This window comes from Mytilus trossulus, chromosome 7, assembly GCF_036588685.1.
Source record: "Mytilus trossulus isolate FHL-02 chromosome 7, PNRI_Mtr1.1.1.hap1, whole genome shotgun sequence".
In the NCBI taxonomy this organism is placed as follows: domain Eukaryota; kingdom Metazoa; phylum Mollusca; class Bivalvia; order Mytilida; family Mytilidae; genus Mytilus; species Mytilus trossulus.
In genome coordinates, this window is record NC_086379.1 from 82,956,804 (window position 1) to 82,975,894 (window position 19,091).

Consider the following 19,091-nt stretch of genomic DNA (forward strand, 5'->3'; position numbering starts at 1 on the left):
TTCGGTGTATGGAACGACTGTTAGGTGTACATGTCCAACTGGCAGGTGTCATCTGACCTTGACCTCATTTTCATGGTTCAGTGGTCAAAGTTAATTTTTTGAGTTTTTGTCTTTTTTTCTTATACTATATGCAATAGGTTAACTATATTTGGTGTATGGAAATATTTTATGATCTTTATATTAGTCGTGCAGGTTTAATTTGACCTTGACCTCATTTTCACAGTTCATTGCTCAGTGTTAAGTTTTAATGTTTTGTTCTGTTTGTTTTAAAAAACTATATGTGCTGTATGGAAGAATTGTTAGCTGTACATGTCTTCCTAAAATGGTTCATCTGACCATGACCTTAATTTCATGGTTTATTCTTTTTTGTTAATGTTAAGTTTATGTGACAGTTGTAATAGAGCTTTATATTGAGGACTATCAACATACTTTCAATGATTTGTAAAGAAGGCGAGACATTTCAGTGTGTGCACTCTTGTTTGACAAAGGGATATAATTTAAAAAGGTTCTTGATTTTATATACTTCTTTGAATTGAATGAATGCAAGGTAAATATATTTGTCAATCCTCATTTGAATTGGATCTCATTTTCAATGTAAAAAAGTCAATATTATATTTTTGTGGTTAAATCTGTTCTTCAGATACTATTAGCTATGGTTTATAAAACCTTGACCTCATTTTCATGGTTTGTAGCCTCTTACAATTCTTTTAAGCCTTCATGATTTGATATACTTTCCTGAACTCTTACATTCCCTTTTTATGGAAAACAAAGAGTGCACATGCTGATATGTTTGCCTTCTTTACTAACCACTGATTATATGTTGATAGTCGTAAATATAACGCTTTACCTCAAGTATCCAGGGGCGGATCCAGACATTTTAAAAAGGGGGGGTTCCCAACCCAGGACTAAGTGGGGTTCCAGCTATATGTCACTATTAAAATGCATGATCATCCAAAAAAAGGGGTGTTTACCCCCACCCCCTGTGGGTATCACATAAAACTTAACATAATCCAAGATGATGAGGTCAAGGTCAAACAAACCAAATGAGAATTAAATGTACACCTTGCAATCATTCAATATAACAGACTTATACAAGAAAACTTAAAAAGGTCAGCTGAACCATGCCAAACAGAAATGTACACCTTGCAATCAATCTATGCATTAAATATATAGTATCTACCAAACATACTTAACCATGAAAACTTAACATTGACCAATTTACCATGCAAATGAGGTGAAGGTCAGATGATACCAACCAGACAGACATATACACCTTACAATCATTCTATACAAGTATAGTTGAAAACACAAAATTTAACACTGCACAATGAACCTTAAAAATGTGGTCAAAGTCAAATAAAACCTGGGAGACTGACATGTACATTATAGAATATTAACATACACCAAATATAGTTTACCTGTTGCATATAGTTTTAGAATAAAAGACCAAAACAGAAAAACTGAACTTTGATCTCTGAGCCATGAAAATGAGGTCAAGGTCTGATGACACCTGCCAGTTAGACATGTACACCTTACAATCATTACAAATATAGTAGACCTATTGCTTATAGTATCTGAGATATGGACTTGACCATGAAAACTCAACATTGTGCACTGATCCATGAAATGAGGTTGAGGTCAAATAAAATCTGTCTGAAGAGCATGAGGACCTTGCAAGGTATGCACATTTTACTAAATATAGTTACCCTTTTTCTCATAATTAGAAAGAAATTAACAATACAAAAAATCTTAACACTTTTTTCAAGTAGTCACTGGACCAAGAAAATGAGGTCAAGGATAATGGACATATGACAGGAGGAAACTTCATAACTATAAGTCATCAAAATACAAAGTATGAAGCATCTGGGTCTTGTAACTTCTGAAATATAAAACTTTTAAGAAGTAAGTTAACACTGATGTCACCTGATCACTATCCCTATGACAAGCTTTCTGCGACAGAAGTCCAAGGCTCGACAAAAAACCTATATGTAAGAACACAATCAACAAGGCAGGGGCAAAGGTGTAATGTACACCAAAAATGTAGTGTTAGGTACCACTTAAAGGTGATCGCAGAGAAATTGACTACAAATATAACAAATAAGGAAATACTTTTTATTGATTTATTTAATTGCTTAATTCATCCAGTCTTAATTCTAATACACAATAAATTTTGACTGTAATAATCCATATCTTTCATTATATTCTGCTATTTCCATTCCCTGTAAATAATCAAACTGTCTTTGTACACGACAATTAAATTCCTGGAATTGATAACATTTTCTGTTCCCCTTTCACGAATTTGTTTTCTGTGGCATGCCTCATCTTTCCCGAATGCTGTATCCACATACATCCTACTTGCTCTACTTAACTAACAGTTCATGTTTTGACTTATTCTGAAATTAGAGAAAAAAAAATCATTTAATAAATATTTTACAGTGCGCAATAATTAAACCATCCTGCTCCTTTGGTCCCATAAGGCATCATACCACATCTCCTTAATTATATTGCTTTTTCTGTGGCAGGAACTATACAACACCTCATTATTACCAATAATTGTATCAGTTTCAACCTTCTAAACATGTATAAATATTCTTTATCAATAACTGACTATTAATTGTTCAAAGCAGAAGTAAATTTCTACATTAACTTTGGTTTCCTTCCTAACAAAATTATTTCTTTAACCTTTAACTCTGACAGTTGTGTTTACATATTGGGAAGCATGATTATAAGTACTCCACATGAGAAACTATATAAAATGTATAATGGTAAACTATACAAGGGGAGATAATAAGAAAGCAAGGTACATCCTAGGAGAGAAAATAAGATTCAGCCTAATATTCATAACTGTCTACTTTTATGCCTTTAGAAAATGTGAAAAGTGAAAACTTTAGATTATGTTTCAATGAAGCATAAATTGTAGTTCATCAAATTGAGGTCATACTTGTTTCATGGCTATGCATTCATGTAAATATAACAAAATAATTATAATAATTTGTATTATATTATAACTACAATCTAAAGTTAATTAAGTCACTTGGCATACCATTATTGTGTTTATTATTTGCTGATTGGGCATCTGTTATAGGCTGTTTATAATCAAGCCAAGCCTCTGGGTTATCTAACCATAGTTTGTAGTCTTTCCTCAGAAGAAATCTCTTGACAGTATCACATTCCAGACAGGAAACAACAAGGTGTTTCTCTTTTTTACCTATAAAATATATTCAATTTCAATGAAAGCCAGATATAGTATACTATTATACACTTTGGATGATATTAGAGATTGTCATAATTCATTGCTAGCTTTCGTTTTGTTAATGATATGTATACGCTATCATCTAGGATTTTTGTTGTTGAGCCTGCAACATTTATGTTACAAAAGCAAAACATTGTAATTGAAGACATAACAATCCTTGAATACCAGATGATAGGAACTAGCTAAAAAACTTTTACTTTGTGTTTAGAAGATGATATTATACATGGTCTATGTATGGGAAATTTCATAATTTATTTACAGATTGTTTTAGTAATATGGTTTCAATGTTTTTTTCATATTTTTTTTTATATTACTGTGGATTCTTTTATTTTTTGAGGGTACCAATTTTGGCAGATTTAGGGAAAAAATTATTATCATGGATATTTGATTCTAGTTTGACAAAAGTATGAATACTAGCCTATATAAAGTTTGTGCTTCAATTGTTAAGAAAACTGGTATCCAACAAATAACAATGGATTCACAGCATAAAGGAAACTGAGCACAGAGTGAGAAGAAACAGATGGGATTGTGACATAGATATTCTGTAGACATCACATTACTTTTGCTTACTTTTTGTCCTCACAATGGCTGTTACTCCTGGTATCAATAAAACACAGCACTTCTTACATATTGTTCTCTTTATGTCAACATGTCTGTAAAATAAAATATATCTATTCTAAATAATTGATATTTTTTAACCCAAATGCAATTCTGGCAAACAAATCAAGAAAAGGTTAAGCAATAGTGAAAAGAAAGAAATATTAATTTCAGCATGAGATGAAATTATTTACTTATAACAGCAGGTAATAAATAAAGGGGAGTAACTCAATAAATATAATATATTAACCAGCACACAATGTTTAAAGATAAACCATTATGGAAGTAGCAACATGAGCAAGGTTAACTTAACATATGTAGTTGGATATACATGTATTCTTTATCATAATCATTGTTTGAGAATTTTCCAACATGGCTAAAAAGATACATGCCCATAATCAATGTCATGACTGTAATACCATATTTTGATTTGTAGACATTTTTTAGTTATATTTGTTGTTGAGTTTCTGTCTAAAGTCGAGAGCAGACATTTTCTGGTTTGTCAAAATAAATAGTTGATTTTCAAAGTACAAATTTGTATGTAGAACTTACAATCTAAAGACTGACTTCTTTGCTAAGTAGAACTCACAATCTAGAGATAGACTTCTTTGCTAAACAGAACGTATAATCTAAGATTTGACCTTTTTGCTAAACAGAACTTACAATCTATTAAAGACCTTACTTCTCTCCTAAACAAACTTACAATATAAGAATTGCCTAAGGGTACTTTACTTAAAAGAACTTACAATCTAAGAACTGACTTCTTTGCTATGCTTCTCATTGTTGTTAGATAAAACCGACAAAGGTTGAGATCTTTGGGGTCAGATTTGATACATTGATTGGCAGCCTGAAAGAAAAAGTAAACTCTATACACACATGTATAAATACATAATCCCACAAAGCTGGAGTATCCCAGTAATTTGTGAAGTCTGTATTATATTTTCTTGAAGTTATAATTCATACTACAAAGATGATTTAGGTCATTATCAGTTGTCCCTTTTAAATATTTCAAAGGAAAAATATCTTATTGTTCGTCTCCATAATATAGCGCTAGGTTTATATAAATAAAGATGGTTGGCTGATTAAAGTTAGGATCTCAGCAGTTTTCTGTTTATTTTTAAGGCTTGTTTTAATGTATATTTGCCTATCAACTTGCATGTATGACATTTGGAAAAGAATTCTGATATTTAAAGATATTTCAAAAAATGTGCTGTGTATAAGTTAGAGATGGTAAAAGAAGTATATCAGTAAACAATTATCCAACTAAAAATGGTGTAGCTTTAAATATAATGTTTTAAAAGTGCTTCAGTTTAAGAGTTATAGTTACCATGGTTACATGTACCTGATATAAGTATTGCATTCTTTGAAATTGTTCTTTTTGTGGAATTCCACCCTTGTTCTTCCCCATCTTCCTGAAATTAAAATTATTTTTTTAATTCTGAATTTTTTTTAAAAACTTAACACTAAAAAAAAGTATTTGATAAAGCAGGTTTATCAGAAGCATACATTGCTTGCCTGGCTAAATGATTATTATCGTCAGCATATATGTGTTGAAATTCTACAAAATGAAAAAAATTGTTAAAAATGATTTCTTTTAGCTTTCATATTTCTACATACAAAATGTACTATGTTTACCATGTTTACTGGTGTGATAACTGTTTTGAATGTATTTCCAAAGATGTCCTTGTACTAAAGAATGGGTTTAGAAAGGTCTTGACTACAGATCTAACAATGATATGTTTCCTCTAACTTTTATGAAAAAAATAATAACATAATGTATGTAGAGACATTATCAAGATTGCTTTCTTTGGGCTTAACATGCTTAAGGGCATACGATACAGTTTTGATCCCGTATTTACATTTTGATAAAAATTTCCATATAGACTTTTTTTTCGAGATTTAATCAAATATGTAATAAAATATATACTTTCATGTGCTACTATTTGAGTAAAATGAAGCCAAAATTTTATATATTTGCTCAAAATTTGGATTTGTGGCTGTATTTTCCTTTTTCGAAAGAAAGACTTAACTTTTTTTGTTTTAAAAGATAAACACAAATTGTTTTTTGTTGTTAAAATAATTTGTAATTTCTGTATTAAATAAGTATCCTATAAATTTATAAATTTTTATATTCAGAAATAACTCAAATTTATCAAATGTTCATGAATGTAAAAACAGAACATAATTTTTTGCTGTATATTTATCAAATTAAAAAAATTGCACTACATACGTTTTCATGAAAATTGGCACACATAATCTTCTCATGTAATTAAACCAAATGGCATTTTAGAAAAGAGGGGTCCATGAACTTGTTTTCAATTTAAATCAGTTTGAATGATAAAAATCAGTTGAAAGCTGCATCTTTTCACGATTAGTCGTAGTTTAACGTGCGAAAATAACAATTTACGTTAGCAACGTCATTACTTCCACTATAACTGTATTGTATGCCCTTAAAACTGTCTTAGGTAGAAGGAAGATCCCAGTGCATGCAGTGATAGATAAAGAAATAGATAATGGTTTTTCTGCATATAGATTTTGTAAGACGACAAAAGTTAAACTATACTTGAGTGATGGGTGCAAGTACCCTTTTCGAGTGATAACATTAGCGAATATGTCGTTGATGTAGATGTAGAAGATATCAGCTGCTCTTCACAATGTGAAACTTTTAGGTCGTTCACTGTGCTCACGCACTTGCCAAAAAGGTTAATTGCACAAGGTCATTTTTTTCTCTGGCTGCTTATGACGTCTATACAAATCCATTGGATGTTGGATGTGTACGGATAGATTTTAGTCTTAAATGCATGATTTTTTGTTAATTAGTTGTTAGTGGCTTTGAACTAGCTGTCAGATAACTGCTATACTCTCAGATCTGTTTATTGTGTCTTTTTGTGTCGGGATGTATAAGTACCCGGCCACGTCCACTTGTATTTTTGTCCTTCTGATGAGTTTAGCCTTTTTCAACTGATTTTTATAGTTCGTTCTTATGTTGTACTGTTATACCACTGTCCCAGGTTAGGGGAGGGTTGGGTTCCTGCTGACATGTTTAACCCTGCCACATTATTTATGTATGTGCTCTCAAGTCAGGAGCCTGTAATTCAGTGGTTGTCATTTCTTTATGTGTTACATATATTGGTTTTTCATTCATTTTTTTTACATAAATAAGGCCAATGTTTTCATATTTGAGTTGTTTTACATTGTCTTATTGAGGCCTTTAGTTTAAACATATTTATTTAAAGTGGATTGGGAAACAAGTTTTGCAACTTATATTAATCCCTTTCCAATTGGCGGGTGCGAGTGCTGCCTTGTAGTGGCATTAGCCTACTCTTTTTCGAAATCTACAAGGGTGTCTTTAACGTGCAAGAGATATTGGGGCCTTTTATAGCTGACTATGTGGTATAGGCTTTTCTCATTGTTGAAGGCTGTATGTACACAGTACAGTGACCTATAGTTGTTAATGTCTGTGTCATTTTTGTATTTTGTGGATAGTTGTCGCATTGGCAATCATACCACATCTTCTTTTTTATATTCACACTGTAGCTAGCAGTTGATATCTCACAATATCAATGACAATGTGTAGAAAACCTGATAATCTATACATATGTCTATTTTGAAATCTGTGCATTTGACCCGAGACAACTGCACAGGTTGGTTCAGGTTGTCACTATTGACGTCATACACATGTCATAATACAACAAATACTTTTCCATAAATTATAATGGCTTCAGATATTTTGTATTACAACAAAATTTTATTGTAATATTTTTATAATAATTTTTTTTTCATGATTTTTTATTTTTATGCAGGAGAAAAATACTATGTAGATCAACATGGTAGTCTAAAGCAATGTTTTTCATAGTGAAGTTTTGTAATGATACCTTTATAGATAGGCATGATAGGGGTGGATAAACTGTCAGTTTCAGAAACCTCAAAATTTTGTACACTTACACCTTGACTTGTTCTGTTCAACAGTTTTCCCTTTTTAGCACTTTCCCCAAGGTTTCACTAATACCAAATTAAATTTTCCGTTTTTACATCATTTTTTGGATATTTTAAAAGCATGAAAAAGATTTTTGGTTGTTGTAGATGATGTGTTGGAAACGTCTTATATATATTTATCTGACTGGTCATTTCAAAATAAAATATTGTTATGTAAAGTTTGCATATTTTTTGGTAACAGGATGAACCTTCACAGGGACAACATGAAACCAATCAACAGTAAAAAGAAATCGTCTCGATAAACTGCGTTATTATATATTATAAAACAACAAAATGTAGCTTTTAGATACATCGTTAACTTAAATATGACTCTAATGTAAAGATCGATATGCATATAATGAAAGTAGGATGGAGTGTTGGCAAGAAGAAGTTATTTCAACTGCAAATGTCAACAAAGTCATGCTTGTCACAGCTAGAGGTTACACAACGTGTGAAGTCTTCGTGGAGTATAAAAGTATGTTAAATATAATTTTCTTAAAAAACTGGTTCAGTAAAATTTGTCACATTTGTGAGTTATTCATTTTTGAGCTATCATACACATGACCTGCAGTCATTCATCATGTTCATTGTCACATTTTAGTGGGTTGATCCCAGTTTATAAACATAGTTAAAAGTTGCCTTAATTAACTAAATCTTAAGTAAATGTATATCCAATAAATGGACATGTTTCGTGTACACAGAAGATAAAATCATTATTACTGCTATTGGTATTTTTAAATCATGTAAATTAGGAATGTCAATTCGGTAAACAGTACACCTTAATGCTATTCCTTTGACAATAGGGCTCTTCACGGTTAGTTCGGCCATATTGGATAGGGGGCAGATTTTCATAACAGAGGTAAAAATGGTGTGAAAAATACGGGAAAACATCATTAAAACAGAGCTGTTGCTTGGAAACACACATAGGATTTCCCACACTTTCATACTATTTCCACCTCCTTCCAAAAAATCTGCCCCCTATCCAATATGGCCGAACTAACCGTGAAGAGCCCTATTACTTGACATCACAAACGGTCCTGTAAAATTTTGAGGTCTTAATACAAAATTTCTGATGCCACAATGGAAAAGTGATTAATGTATGATTAATGTATGACGTCAATAGTTGAGGAGCGCAGATTCATGAGGGTAGTAATTGGTGTACCTGTAAAGCAAAATTATATCCGGGTGAAATTTGATCCGGAGGAAAAAATTTCACAGTAGTTGTTGTTATTTTTTTATCCGGAGGAGAATATTTTCCTGGGATATTTTTTCCTTTGCTGTGAAATTCTATCTGGGTAGTTAACTTTTTGAATAGTCCTTAGCAAAAACTTATCCTTTACAAACACTATGAAATAATAATAGTGTATTTGAATTGAACCTCTATTGTAAACAAAAATGTATTATAATGGGATTCATTTCACAAATTATCATTGAAAAAAATTCCTGAAATATTCAAGTAAATATCATTCTTTTAAAAAGAAAATTATCATTAAACCATAGATGGGTATTACATCTATGATTAAACATAAGAAAGAAAACCAGAAATAATTTCAAAGATCGTAATTGTGAAATAATATCATGATTATATAAGGTAAGCGAAATACATGTAAAAGTGAGTTGTTTTCAGATCTCAGTACAATTATAAATTAAAAAGTAAAGGTAATATAGTTGCATTACTACTGTTAACAGTAATTGAAGAATTTGATTATGATAATATTTTTAACTATATAAATAGTTTTGTCTGGTGAAAAAGATGTAGTTGCATATGGAAATCAGATAAATTATAGCATAACAATATATTGGAACAAAAGCAATTTTAACAGCTGGATAGTATTTACCTGTTAAATTTTATCTGTCTTATTAAAAAATTATGTTGTAAGTCATCTTTTTATATAAATGAATATACAAGAAATAAGATTCAAGGACAAAATTGCACTATGAAATAGATTCAGGAATATTATTATTATATTAATGTCTTTAAAATATAAATTGCTCATAATTACCTCCCTTTGATAAATTATGCAAATTTGTTCTACCTTTGTGAAACATTTTATAATTATAGTCAGGTATATATTGATTGTGAGTAACTTACTTACTAGTTAATGGGACTATATTTCACAAGGTTCTGTGAAATATTGTACGGCAAATATCGGTACATTCTTATCCGCATAACACAGATAGATTTTCACTCCTCTGGAAAAAATCTACCTGTGAAATACCATGCCTGGAAAAATATTACCGGGACAAATTATCTCCAGGATAAAATATCACAGAGGAAGAAATAAACCGTTACATACCTTCACGACGAAAATCGGTGTAAATTCTTGCAAAACAATGTAAGCGCTAATTTTTGGTTCATGACAATAAAATTTACATTTTCTTTTAGACGATAAACAAAATGTATGTGTATATAAAAGTCTATATATATATTCTTTAATATATTATCTCATCCAAAATTTTTTAAATTTATGCATTTTTAATGCATATTTTGTTTTTTATGTATATTATTTTTCAACTTCTCTGTAACCTTTGTACTTACATGGTTTTATGAGAATAAACTATCTATCTATAACATGTATAATATATAACAATGAGCACATGTTTTTTTATCATTACAGTTAGCTCAAAGGACAGCTTCATCCAAAGCACAGAGTGTGTTTAAAGAATCAAACCATGTTGAAGAAGAAAGAGTAAAACCAGATATGACCACTGTCCATCAATCTATCCTTAATCAGGGATTATCATTACATCATAAACATTCTAGCACACTCCTTCATCTGAATGAAAACTTACTCGATATCAATGGTGTACAATTACAGGATACTGTTAGAGATAATCCAAAATGGCTGACTCCAGAAAAACTTAAACTTATACAAAATGAATTGAAACGAGACAGAAAAGCAGAGAGCCCTGCAAGTAATATAGAATCCCTTGTAGATTGGACCTGGCATGAACAGAAAGTTGATTATTCTAAACTCTTACACCATTATTTAATGTTATCAAAGATCAGATTGACAGGTAATATAGACTGACCAGTAGTCTCTTAAATAGTGACATATACAGTCATGATAGTGAATGAATGTTATTTTAAAATTATAAATATATTATAGAACTACATGTATTTAACAGTTTTAGCCAAGTTCTTATTTATATTACTAGAACTTCACTATTTGCAAATTTAATTGGTATGCATATCTGCTGGCTTTCTTATACAAATTGTGACTTGGATGGAGAGTTGTCTCCTTGGCACTCAAACCACATTTTCTTATATCTATTTAAAAGTTTTTTAAAGCTGAAAGTTTTTCTCATATATATATGTATTTTGTACAAGTTATTAGTTATAATAAAGGAAGTGTTTAGATAAATGTTGTGTTCATGTATAATTTGTTGTTTCAGGATTGGTTGTATTAACATCGATGGCAGGTTGTGTTCATGTGTAATTCATTGTTTCAGGATTGGTTGTATTAACACAGATGGCAGGTTTTGCTATAGTGTTCATGTGTAATTTGTTGTTTCAGGATTGGTTGTATTAACACAGATGGCAGGTTTTGCTGTAGTGTTCATGTGTAATTTGTTGTTTCAGGATTGGTTGTATTAACACAGATGGCAGGTTTTGCTGTTCATGTGTAATTTGTTGTTTCAGGATTGGTTGTATTAACACAGATGGCAGGTTTTGCTGTTCATGTGTAATTCATTGTTTCAGGATTGGTTGTATTAACACAGATGGCAGGTTTTGCTGTAGTGTTCATGTGTAATTTGTTGTTTCAGGATTGGTTGTATTAACACAGATGGCAGGTTTTGCTATAGTGTTCATGTGTAATTTGTTGTTTCAGGATTGGTTGTATTAACACAGATGGCAGGTTTTGCTGTAGTGTTCATGTGTAATTTGTTGTTTCAGGATTGGTTGTATTAACACAGATGGCAGGTTTTGCTATAGTGTTCATGTGTAATTTGTTGTTTCAGGATTGGTTGTATTAACACAGATGGCAGGTTTTGCTATAGTGTTCATGTGTAATTTGTTGTTTCAGGATTGGTTGTATTAACACAGATGGCAGGTTTTGCTGTTCATGTGTAATTTGTTGTTTCAGGATTGGTTGTATTAACACAGATGGCAGGTTTTGCTGTTCATGTGTAATTTGTTGTTTCAGGATTGGTTGTATTAACACAGATGGCAGGTTTTGTTATAGTGTTCATGTGTAATTTGTTGTTTCAGGATTGGTTGTATTAACACAGATGGCAGGTTTTGCTATAGTGTTCATGTATAATTTGTTGTTTCAGGATTGGTTGTATTAACACAGATGGCAGGTTTTGCTGTTCATGTGTAATTTGTTGTTTCAGGATTGGTTGTATTAACACAGATGGCAGGTTTTGCTGTTCATGTGTAATTTGTTGTTTCAGGATTGGTTGTATTAACACAGATGGCAGGTTTTGCTGTTCATGTGTAATTTGTTGTTTCAGGATTGGTTGTATTAACACAGATGGCAGGTTTTGCTATAGTGTTCATGTATAATTTGTTGTTTCAGGATTGGTTGTATTAACACAGATGGCAGGTTTTGCTGTTCATGTGTAATTTGTTGTTTCAGGATTGGTTGTATTAACACAGATGGCAGGTTTTGCTGTTCATGTGTAATTTGTTGTTTCAGGATTGGTTGTATTAACACAGATGGCAGGTTTTATTCATGTATAATTTGTTGTTTCAGGATTGGTTGTATTAACACAGATGGCAGGTTTTGTTATAGTGTTCATGTGTAATTTGTTGTTTCAGGATTGGTTGTATTAACACAGATGGCAGGTTTTGCTATAGTGTTCATGTGTAATTTGTTGTTTCAGGTTTGGTTGTATTAACACAGATGGCAGGTTTTGCTGTAGTGTTCATGTGTAATTTGTTGTTTCAGGATTGGTTGTATTAACACAGATGGCAGGTTTTGCTATAGTGTTCATGTGTAATTTGTTGTTTCAGGATTGGTTGTATTAACACAGATGGCAGGTTTTGCTGTAGTGTTCATGTGTAATTTGTTGTTTCAGGATTGGTTGTATTAACATCGATGGCAGGTTGTGTTCATGTGTAATTTGTTGTTTCAGGATTGGTTGTATTAACACAGATGGCAGGTTTTGCTATAGTGTTCATGTGTAATTTGTTGTTTCAGGATTGGTTGTATTAACACAGATGGCAGGTTTTGCTATAGTGTTCATGTGTAATTTGTTGTTTCAGGATTGGTTGTATTAACACAGATGGCAGGTTTTGCTGTTCATGTGTAATTTGTTGTTTCAGGATTGGTTGTATTAACACAGATGGCAGGTTTTGCTGTTCATGTGTAATTTGTTGTTTCAGGATTGGTTGTATTAACACAGATGGCAGGTTTTGTTATAGTGTTCATGTGTAATTTGTTGTTTCAGGATTGGTTGTATTAACACAGATGGCAGGTTTTGCTATAGTGTTCATGTATAATTTGTTGTTTCAGGATTGGTTGTATTAACACAGATGGCAGGTTTTGCTGTTCATGTGTAATTTGTTGTTTCAGGATTGGTTGTATTAACACAGATGGCAGGTTTTGCTGTTCATGTGTAATTTGTTGTTTCAGGATTGGTTGTATTAACACAGATGGCAGGTTTTGCTGTTCATGTGTAATTTGTTGTTTCAGGATTGGTTGTATTAACACAGATGGCAGGTTTTGCTATAGTGTTCATGTATAATTTGTTGTTTCAGGATTGGTTGTATTAACACAGATGGCAGGTTTTGCTGTTCATGTGTAATTTGTTGTTTCAGGATTGGTTGTATTAACACAGATGGCAGGTTTTGCTGTTCATGTGTAATTTGTTGTTTCAGGATTGGTTGTATTAACACAGATGGCAGGTTTTATTCATGTATAATTTGTTGTTTCAGGATTGGTTGTATTAACACAGATGGCAGGTTTTGTTATAGTGTTCATGTGTAATTTGTTGTTTCAGGATTGGTTGTATTAACACAGATGGCAGGTTTTGCTATAGTGTTCATGTGTAATTTGTTGTTTCAGGATTGGTTGTATTAACACAGATGGCAGGTTTTGTTATAGTGTTCATGTGTAATTTGTTGTTTCAGGATTGGTTGTATTAACACAGATGGCAGGTTTTGCTATAGTGTTCATGTGTAATTTGTTGTTTCAGGATTGGTTGTATTAACACAGATGGCAGGTTTTGTTATAGTGTTCATGTGTAATTTGTTGTTTCAGGATTGGTTGTATTAACACAGATGGCAGGTTTTGCTATAGTGTTCATGTGTAATTTGTTGTTTCAGGTTTGGTTGTATTAACACAGATGGCAGGTTTTGCTGTAGTGTTCATGTGTAATTTGTTGTTTCAGGATTGGTTGTATTAACACAGATGGCAGGTTTTGCTATAGTATTCATGTGTAATTTGTTGTTTCAGGATTGGTTGTATTAACACAGATGGCAGGTTTTGCCATAGCACCAGGTGCATTTGACCTTTGGACTTTTATGTTTGCCACTGTGGGTACATCTCTTACCTCAGCTTCAGCAAATGCCACTAATCAGGTACAGTATATAGTTCTCAATAATTTTTCTCCACCTATATTTTAACCTAGCATTAAATTAACGCAGTTTCATACTGTATATAAGTTTAAAGCAGTTGTGCTTGTGTATTTGTTTGGAGGATTTAAACTATATAAATTTAAAGTTGTGTGTATAATTGAGGTTAAGTGATTGCTACAATCATTGTAGTACACTGGCCTTCTATAATATTACTATAACAATAAATGATCTCAATTTTCATGTCATAAATAATTTTAGATATTTTGAAACAATGAATTATGAATTAATTTTGTGTATAATTGTAGTTTTTGGAAGTCCCATATGACTCACAGATGAACAGAACAAAAAATAGAGTTATTGTAAGAGGATTTTTAACGTGAGTATGAGTTTAACATTTAACATACCCGTGAACATAAAGTCCTCAGAGAAGACAATTTCAAAATGGAATACTAACTAAAAGTTAATAATTTGGAATTTTGCATACATTTTCTATACACTTGAAACCCATCCATAGATGAGACTGTATTATGTCTTCTGTTGGTCCCATGTATATTTCAATGAAACAGCTGTAACCAGAATTAACATTATTATTTGTTCGAAATTTGATTTGTAGCACTTTGTAATGCATTTATTATTGACATTTTTTTAAATCAACAAAATTACAAGATCAGTTATTGTGATCTCAGGAAAATCAGCTGTTCATATATATTTGTATCAGATATAAGAATGTGAGCTCTTGTTATTGCAATACTCACCTCGTCGCATTATTCACAATTTATAAAACCTAACTATAATTTCTGAATTTTCAGTATTTAGTAGGAAAGTGTGCATGTTTCATAAGGTTACATTTTTTTTACACATGTACTTTTTAAATTATTTTCAGACCAACACATGCTTTGTCATTTGCTGCAGTTTGTGGAAGCATTGGAGTTGTGACATTATTTTTTGGAGCTAATCCTCTGACAGCTGGCCTTGGAGCCTTTAACTGGATACTGTACACGGTGGTTTACACTCCAATGAAAAGAATGAGTATAACAAACACATGGTTTGGATCCATTGTAGGAGCTATACCACCAATGATGGGATGGGCTGCTGCCACAGGGGCACTGGAACCAGGTATATCAAAATCGTTTTTTGGCCTTACAAGAAGCTTGACCTTCTGTAATGGGAATGTTTATGGTCAGACCAGAAATTAATATATATTTATAAGGGCTCATGTATATGCAGAAATCTTACATACTCCAATTCTCTGTACAAGCTTTGTAATAAGATTAAATCCAAGAAATTTATTAAAGCTTGTCACAATTCGATGAAAGAGACCACTGCACAACACTTTATCTTTTTATAGACATAAAAAGATGTGGTATGAGTGCCAATGATACAACTCTCCATCCAAGTGACAGTTTGTAAAAGTAATATATAATACATGTAAATAAGAATATATAGATATGAATAAAACTATTTATCAAACCTTGAATGTAATTTCTGTAAAAGATTTGACTTAAATATATTATATTTTTCAGGAGCATGGTTACTAGGAGCTATATTATTTGCCTGGCAGTTTCCACATTTCAATGCTTTAAGCTGGAATCTTCGTCCCGATTATTCACGAGGTGGTTACCGTATGATGTCTGTCATTAACCCTGACCTCTGTAAGAGGGTGGCGATGAGATATTCCTTTGGAATGATTGGACTATGTCTTTTAGCACCCGTTTTAGATATAACAACATGGACCTTTGCATTTGATTCCTTACCCCTCAATGGGTATTTCGCTTACCTTGGGTGGCGTTTCTATCGTGATGGTGACAGTAACTCCTCAAGGAAACTTTTTAGATTTAGTTTAATTCATATTCCAGTTCTGTTGATTCTGATGATAATAAGTAAGAAGCATAAGGACGAATCAGAACCAACCAGTGATATCAAACAATTAACCACAAAAGTGACTGATTATATTAAAACTGTTTCTAAATATACTAATAACTTGTAGTATTAGTAATGTTCTTGTGAAATGTTTTTAAAATGTCGGCCATAACAGGGATAGTAATTACATGTCATGGTACTTATACATGTTAAAGTTTTACTTTGGAAAGAGTATAATACAGGAAAATGCTTCTTATAGGTTTATGCATTCTCTATTTCTCAGGACTTGCGTTCCCCATTTCAATCAAACAGACAAATCGCTTTATGTTGTAGTAAAACAGATTTTTTATTTCTATGAAAAATTAAACTTTGAGTGTAACACTTAAAACTGGAAAAGTATGATATACAGTATTATTAGTTATGTTCCTTTATCTAATTTATTGTATTTTATTTGTATAAATCATGTTAATCATGTGTTAATACCAAAACAAACAAAGCAACACATAAAATATGTATGTTTCTATAATCATTCATTCCAATGACTTACATGTACATATTTGCAGAGAGCAGAGTAACCAAAAACATGATTACCTCCCCTGTATGTCTAATAACATGATTTCCTCCCCTGAATAAGCCATTTTAAAATTTCATGTTATTCTATTTAATAAAAAGTTATTGCAATTGTAGATCAATTTGACAGAAATATTTGTTTGTTTTATTTGTATGCATTAGAATATATTAACTCTGTTATAAACTGGAGTATTTAAGGTTGAAGAGACATGTACATTGTATGTGTTTCTGGAACATGATGAACTTGTGCCTTGTTTTCAGTAAATATCTGATTTGTTTAGAATACTTTGTCTGTGTTCTTTTATCTTATGATTACTGCTTATTTTTTTATTTATCTAAAAAATCTTTGTATACATATCATTATAAAGTTAAAGAAATTGTTTGCACCTCCATACATTAAAATCAAACTGTGTAGGGACACTAGTCACAGTTGTGAATTGTTAAAACAACAAAAACAGCTGCTATCTTCTGATGACAAAATTATAATTGATAATAGATAAACATCTGGTTCTTGAATTTTTTAATAAGATTAAGGCCATTCAAGGGCTGGAATCAACTTGTGTTATAATTTTTTCCATTATTCAAAATTGAAAACGGGAGTGAGATTGAAATAATCAGATTTTGATCAAATTGTATTTTATATTTTAAACTTAATAAATACAGGCATGTAAGAAATGTAAACAGTGATAAGAAATTCCGGTGTGTATTGAATTGATTTTATGAAATCATGGAATAAACTCTTAACATCTCATAGTTGTTGTTCATTTTGAAGCTTACACAGGCATGACAGGTTAGAATGTTAGAACATCTCATAGTTGTTGTTCATTTTGAAGCTTACACAGGCATGACAGGTTAAGGAATGTATCTCCCTCATGCAAAGCTCTGATTCCTTTCATGAATTTGGTTATACTTTTTGGACCTTTTGGATTATAGCTCTTCATCCTTTATATATGCTTTGGATTTCAAATATTTTGGCCACGAGCATCACTGAAGAGACATGTATTGTCGAAATGCGCATCTGGTGCAACAAAATTGGTACCGTTGATTTTATTACTACCACTGGGTCGATGCCTCTGCTGGTGGACTATTAGTCCCCGAGGGTATCACCAGCCCAGTAGCCAGTACTTCGGTACTGGCATGAAAATACGGATTTTTTGTGTTATTAAAATTTGCTGTTACAAAATATTAGAAATTATTATAAATTAAGGAATGTATCTCCCTCATGCAAAGCTCTGATTCCTTTCATGAATTTGGTTATACTTTTTGGACCTTTTGGATTATAGCTCTTCATCCTTTATATATGCTTTGGATTTCAAATATTTTGGCCACGAGCATCACTGAAGAGACATGTATTGTCGAAATGCGCATCTGGTGCAACAAAATTGGTACCGTTGATTTTATTAGAGTTAACTTTTTCTGGACATGAGTATTTTTACCTCTTTAGTAAAAGGTGTTCCCCCATATACACAAATACATGGTGTAGGACACCTGATCATGCTGATTTGTCTGACTTCAGTTCATTTACACAATATACAATAAATCTTAGACTTATCAAGCAGACATCTACTTTTGTTGTCTTGCATACAACGAAAGGTGCAGAATATGAGACATAAGGATTATAATCCTGTGATGGCGACCTAAACTATTATTATAATGCCCCCACAGTAGCGGATAGTGCATTAAGTTCTACCCTTGTCCGTCCGTAAGTATGTATGTCCCATAGTAGGTTTCAGTTCTCTTATAGTTTGCCTCGTCCAAATGTTTTGATAGTTATACACAATGCTTAAAACCACAAAACACAAATCAAGTTTGAATTTTGTGGCATCACTTTAATCTAGAGTTATGCCCCTTTATAAATGGAAAAATTGATGAATTTTTTGTTTCCTTTGTCTAACTTAATGTCTTGATCAAATGTTATAAAACTTAAACTCAATAACTATTACCATAAAATTCAAATAAAGTACAAATTTGGGTAGCTTCACTTACTTTTGGTTATGTTACTTCATAATTTTATATTATATGCAAGCAGGGGCATTATGGTGTCCCATGGACACATTCCCCATTTATTTGTAGAAAACCTGGAGGCTTCATTTCTATACACATGCCTTATGTTACAAAGTTTCTGTCTGTAATATGAGAGTTGTCTTTAACCCCATTTTCATGGTTCAGTGACCTCTTGATAAAAAAAATTTGTTTTGTGAATTTCTGTGAGTAATAGGATACTGTAAATTCAGAAATTATTTCGATAAATGCAATAGGGAAATAATCCCAATAATTTAAACTCCAATTTTAATTTTTTTTATATAAATT

At 31.8% G+C, this 19,091-nt stretch overlaps 2 protein-coding genes across 3 annotated transcripts; one reads left to right on the forward strand and one right to left on the reverse strand.

Annotated features, from left to right (window-relative positions):
* Positions 1–2,091: 2,091 nt before the first annotated feature.
* On the reverse strand, positions 2,092–7,963 carry LOC134726007 (ribonuclease P protein subunit p21-like). 2 transcript variants are annotated; one of them, XM_063590359.1, is made up of 6 exons: positions 7,797–7,963; positions 5,193–5,262; positions 4,597–4,697; positions 3,824–3,906; positions 3,044–3,208; positions 2,092–2,393 (listed from the first exon to the last, which is right to left on the reverse strand). In XM_063590359.1, the coding sequence occupies exons 2-6, from the start codon at positions 5,256–5,258 to the stop codon at positions 2,389–2,391; spliced, it is 420 nt and encodes a 139-aa protein (XP_063446429.1). In that variant the 5' UTR covers positions 5,259–5,262; positions 7,797–7,963; the 3' UTR covers positions 2,092–2,388. The 2 variants fall into 2 exon arrangements, with proteins under 2 accessions (XP_063446429.1, XP_063446428.1); XM_063590358.1 differs by having other exon boundaries at positions 7,726–7,802.
* A 44-nt stretch (positions 7,964–8,007) lies between these two features.
* LOC134726006 (protoheme IX farnesyltransferase, mitochondrial-like) lies at positions 8,008–17,530 on the forward strand. The gene is made up of 6 exons (XM_063590357.1): positions 8,008–8,300; positions 10,444–10,843; positions 14,230–14,354; positions 14,657–14,727; positions 15,235–15,467; positions 15,875–17,530. The coding sequence occupies exons 1-6, from the start codon at positions 8,175–8,177 to the stop codon at positions 16,336–16,338; spliced, it is 1,419 nt and encodes a 472-aa protein (XP_063446427.1). The 5' UTR covers positions 8,008–8,174; the 3' UTR covers positions 16,339–17,530.
* Positions 17,531–19,091: the final 1,561 nt, after the last annotated feature.

Coding starts and splice junctions, on each gene's coding strand:
- LOC134726007 (XM_063590359.1), bottom strand. CDS start 5,258: ATGGGGAAGAACAAGGGTGGAATTCCACAAAAAGAACAATTTCAAAGA. Junction 4,698..5,192: donor GAATGCAATACTTATATCAG/GTACATGTAACC, acceptor TTTTTCTTTCAG/GCTGCCAATCAATGTATCAA. Junction 3,907..4,596: donor AAGAAGTCAGTTCTTAGATT/GTAAGTTCTTTT, acceptor TTTATTTTACAG/ACATGTTGACATAAAGAGAA.
- LOC134726006 (XM_063590357.1), top strand. CDS start 8,175: ATGCATATAATGAAAGTAGGATGGAGTGTTGGCAAGAAGAAGTTATTT. Junction 10,844..14,229: donor ATCAAAGATCAGATTGACAG/GTAATATAGACT, acceptor TTGTTGTTTCAG/GATTGGTTGTATTAACACAG. Junction 14,728..15,234: donor ATTGTAAGAGGATTTTTAAC/GTGAGTATGAGT, acceptor AATTATTTTCAG/ACCAACACATGCTTTGTCAT.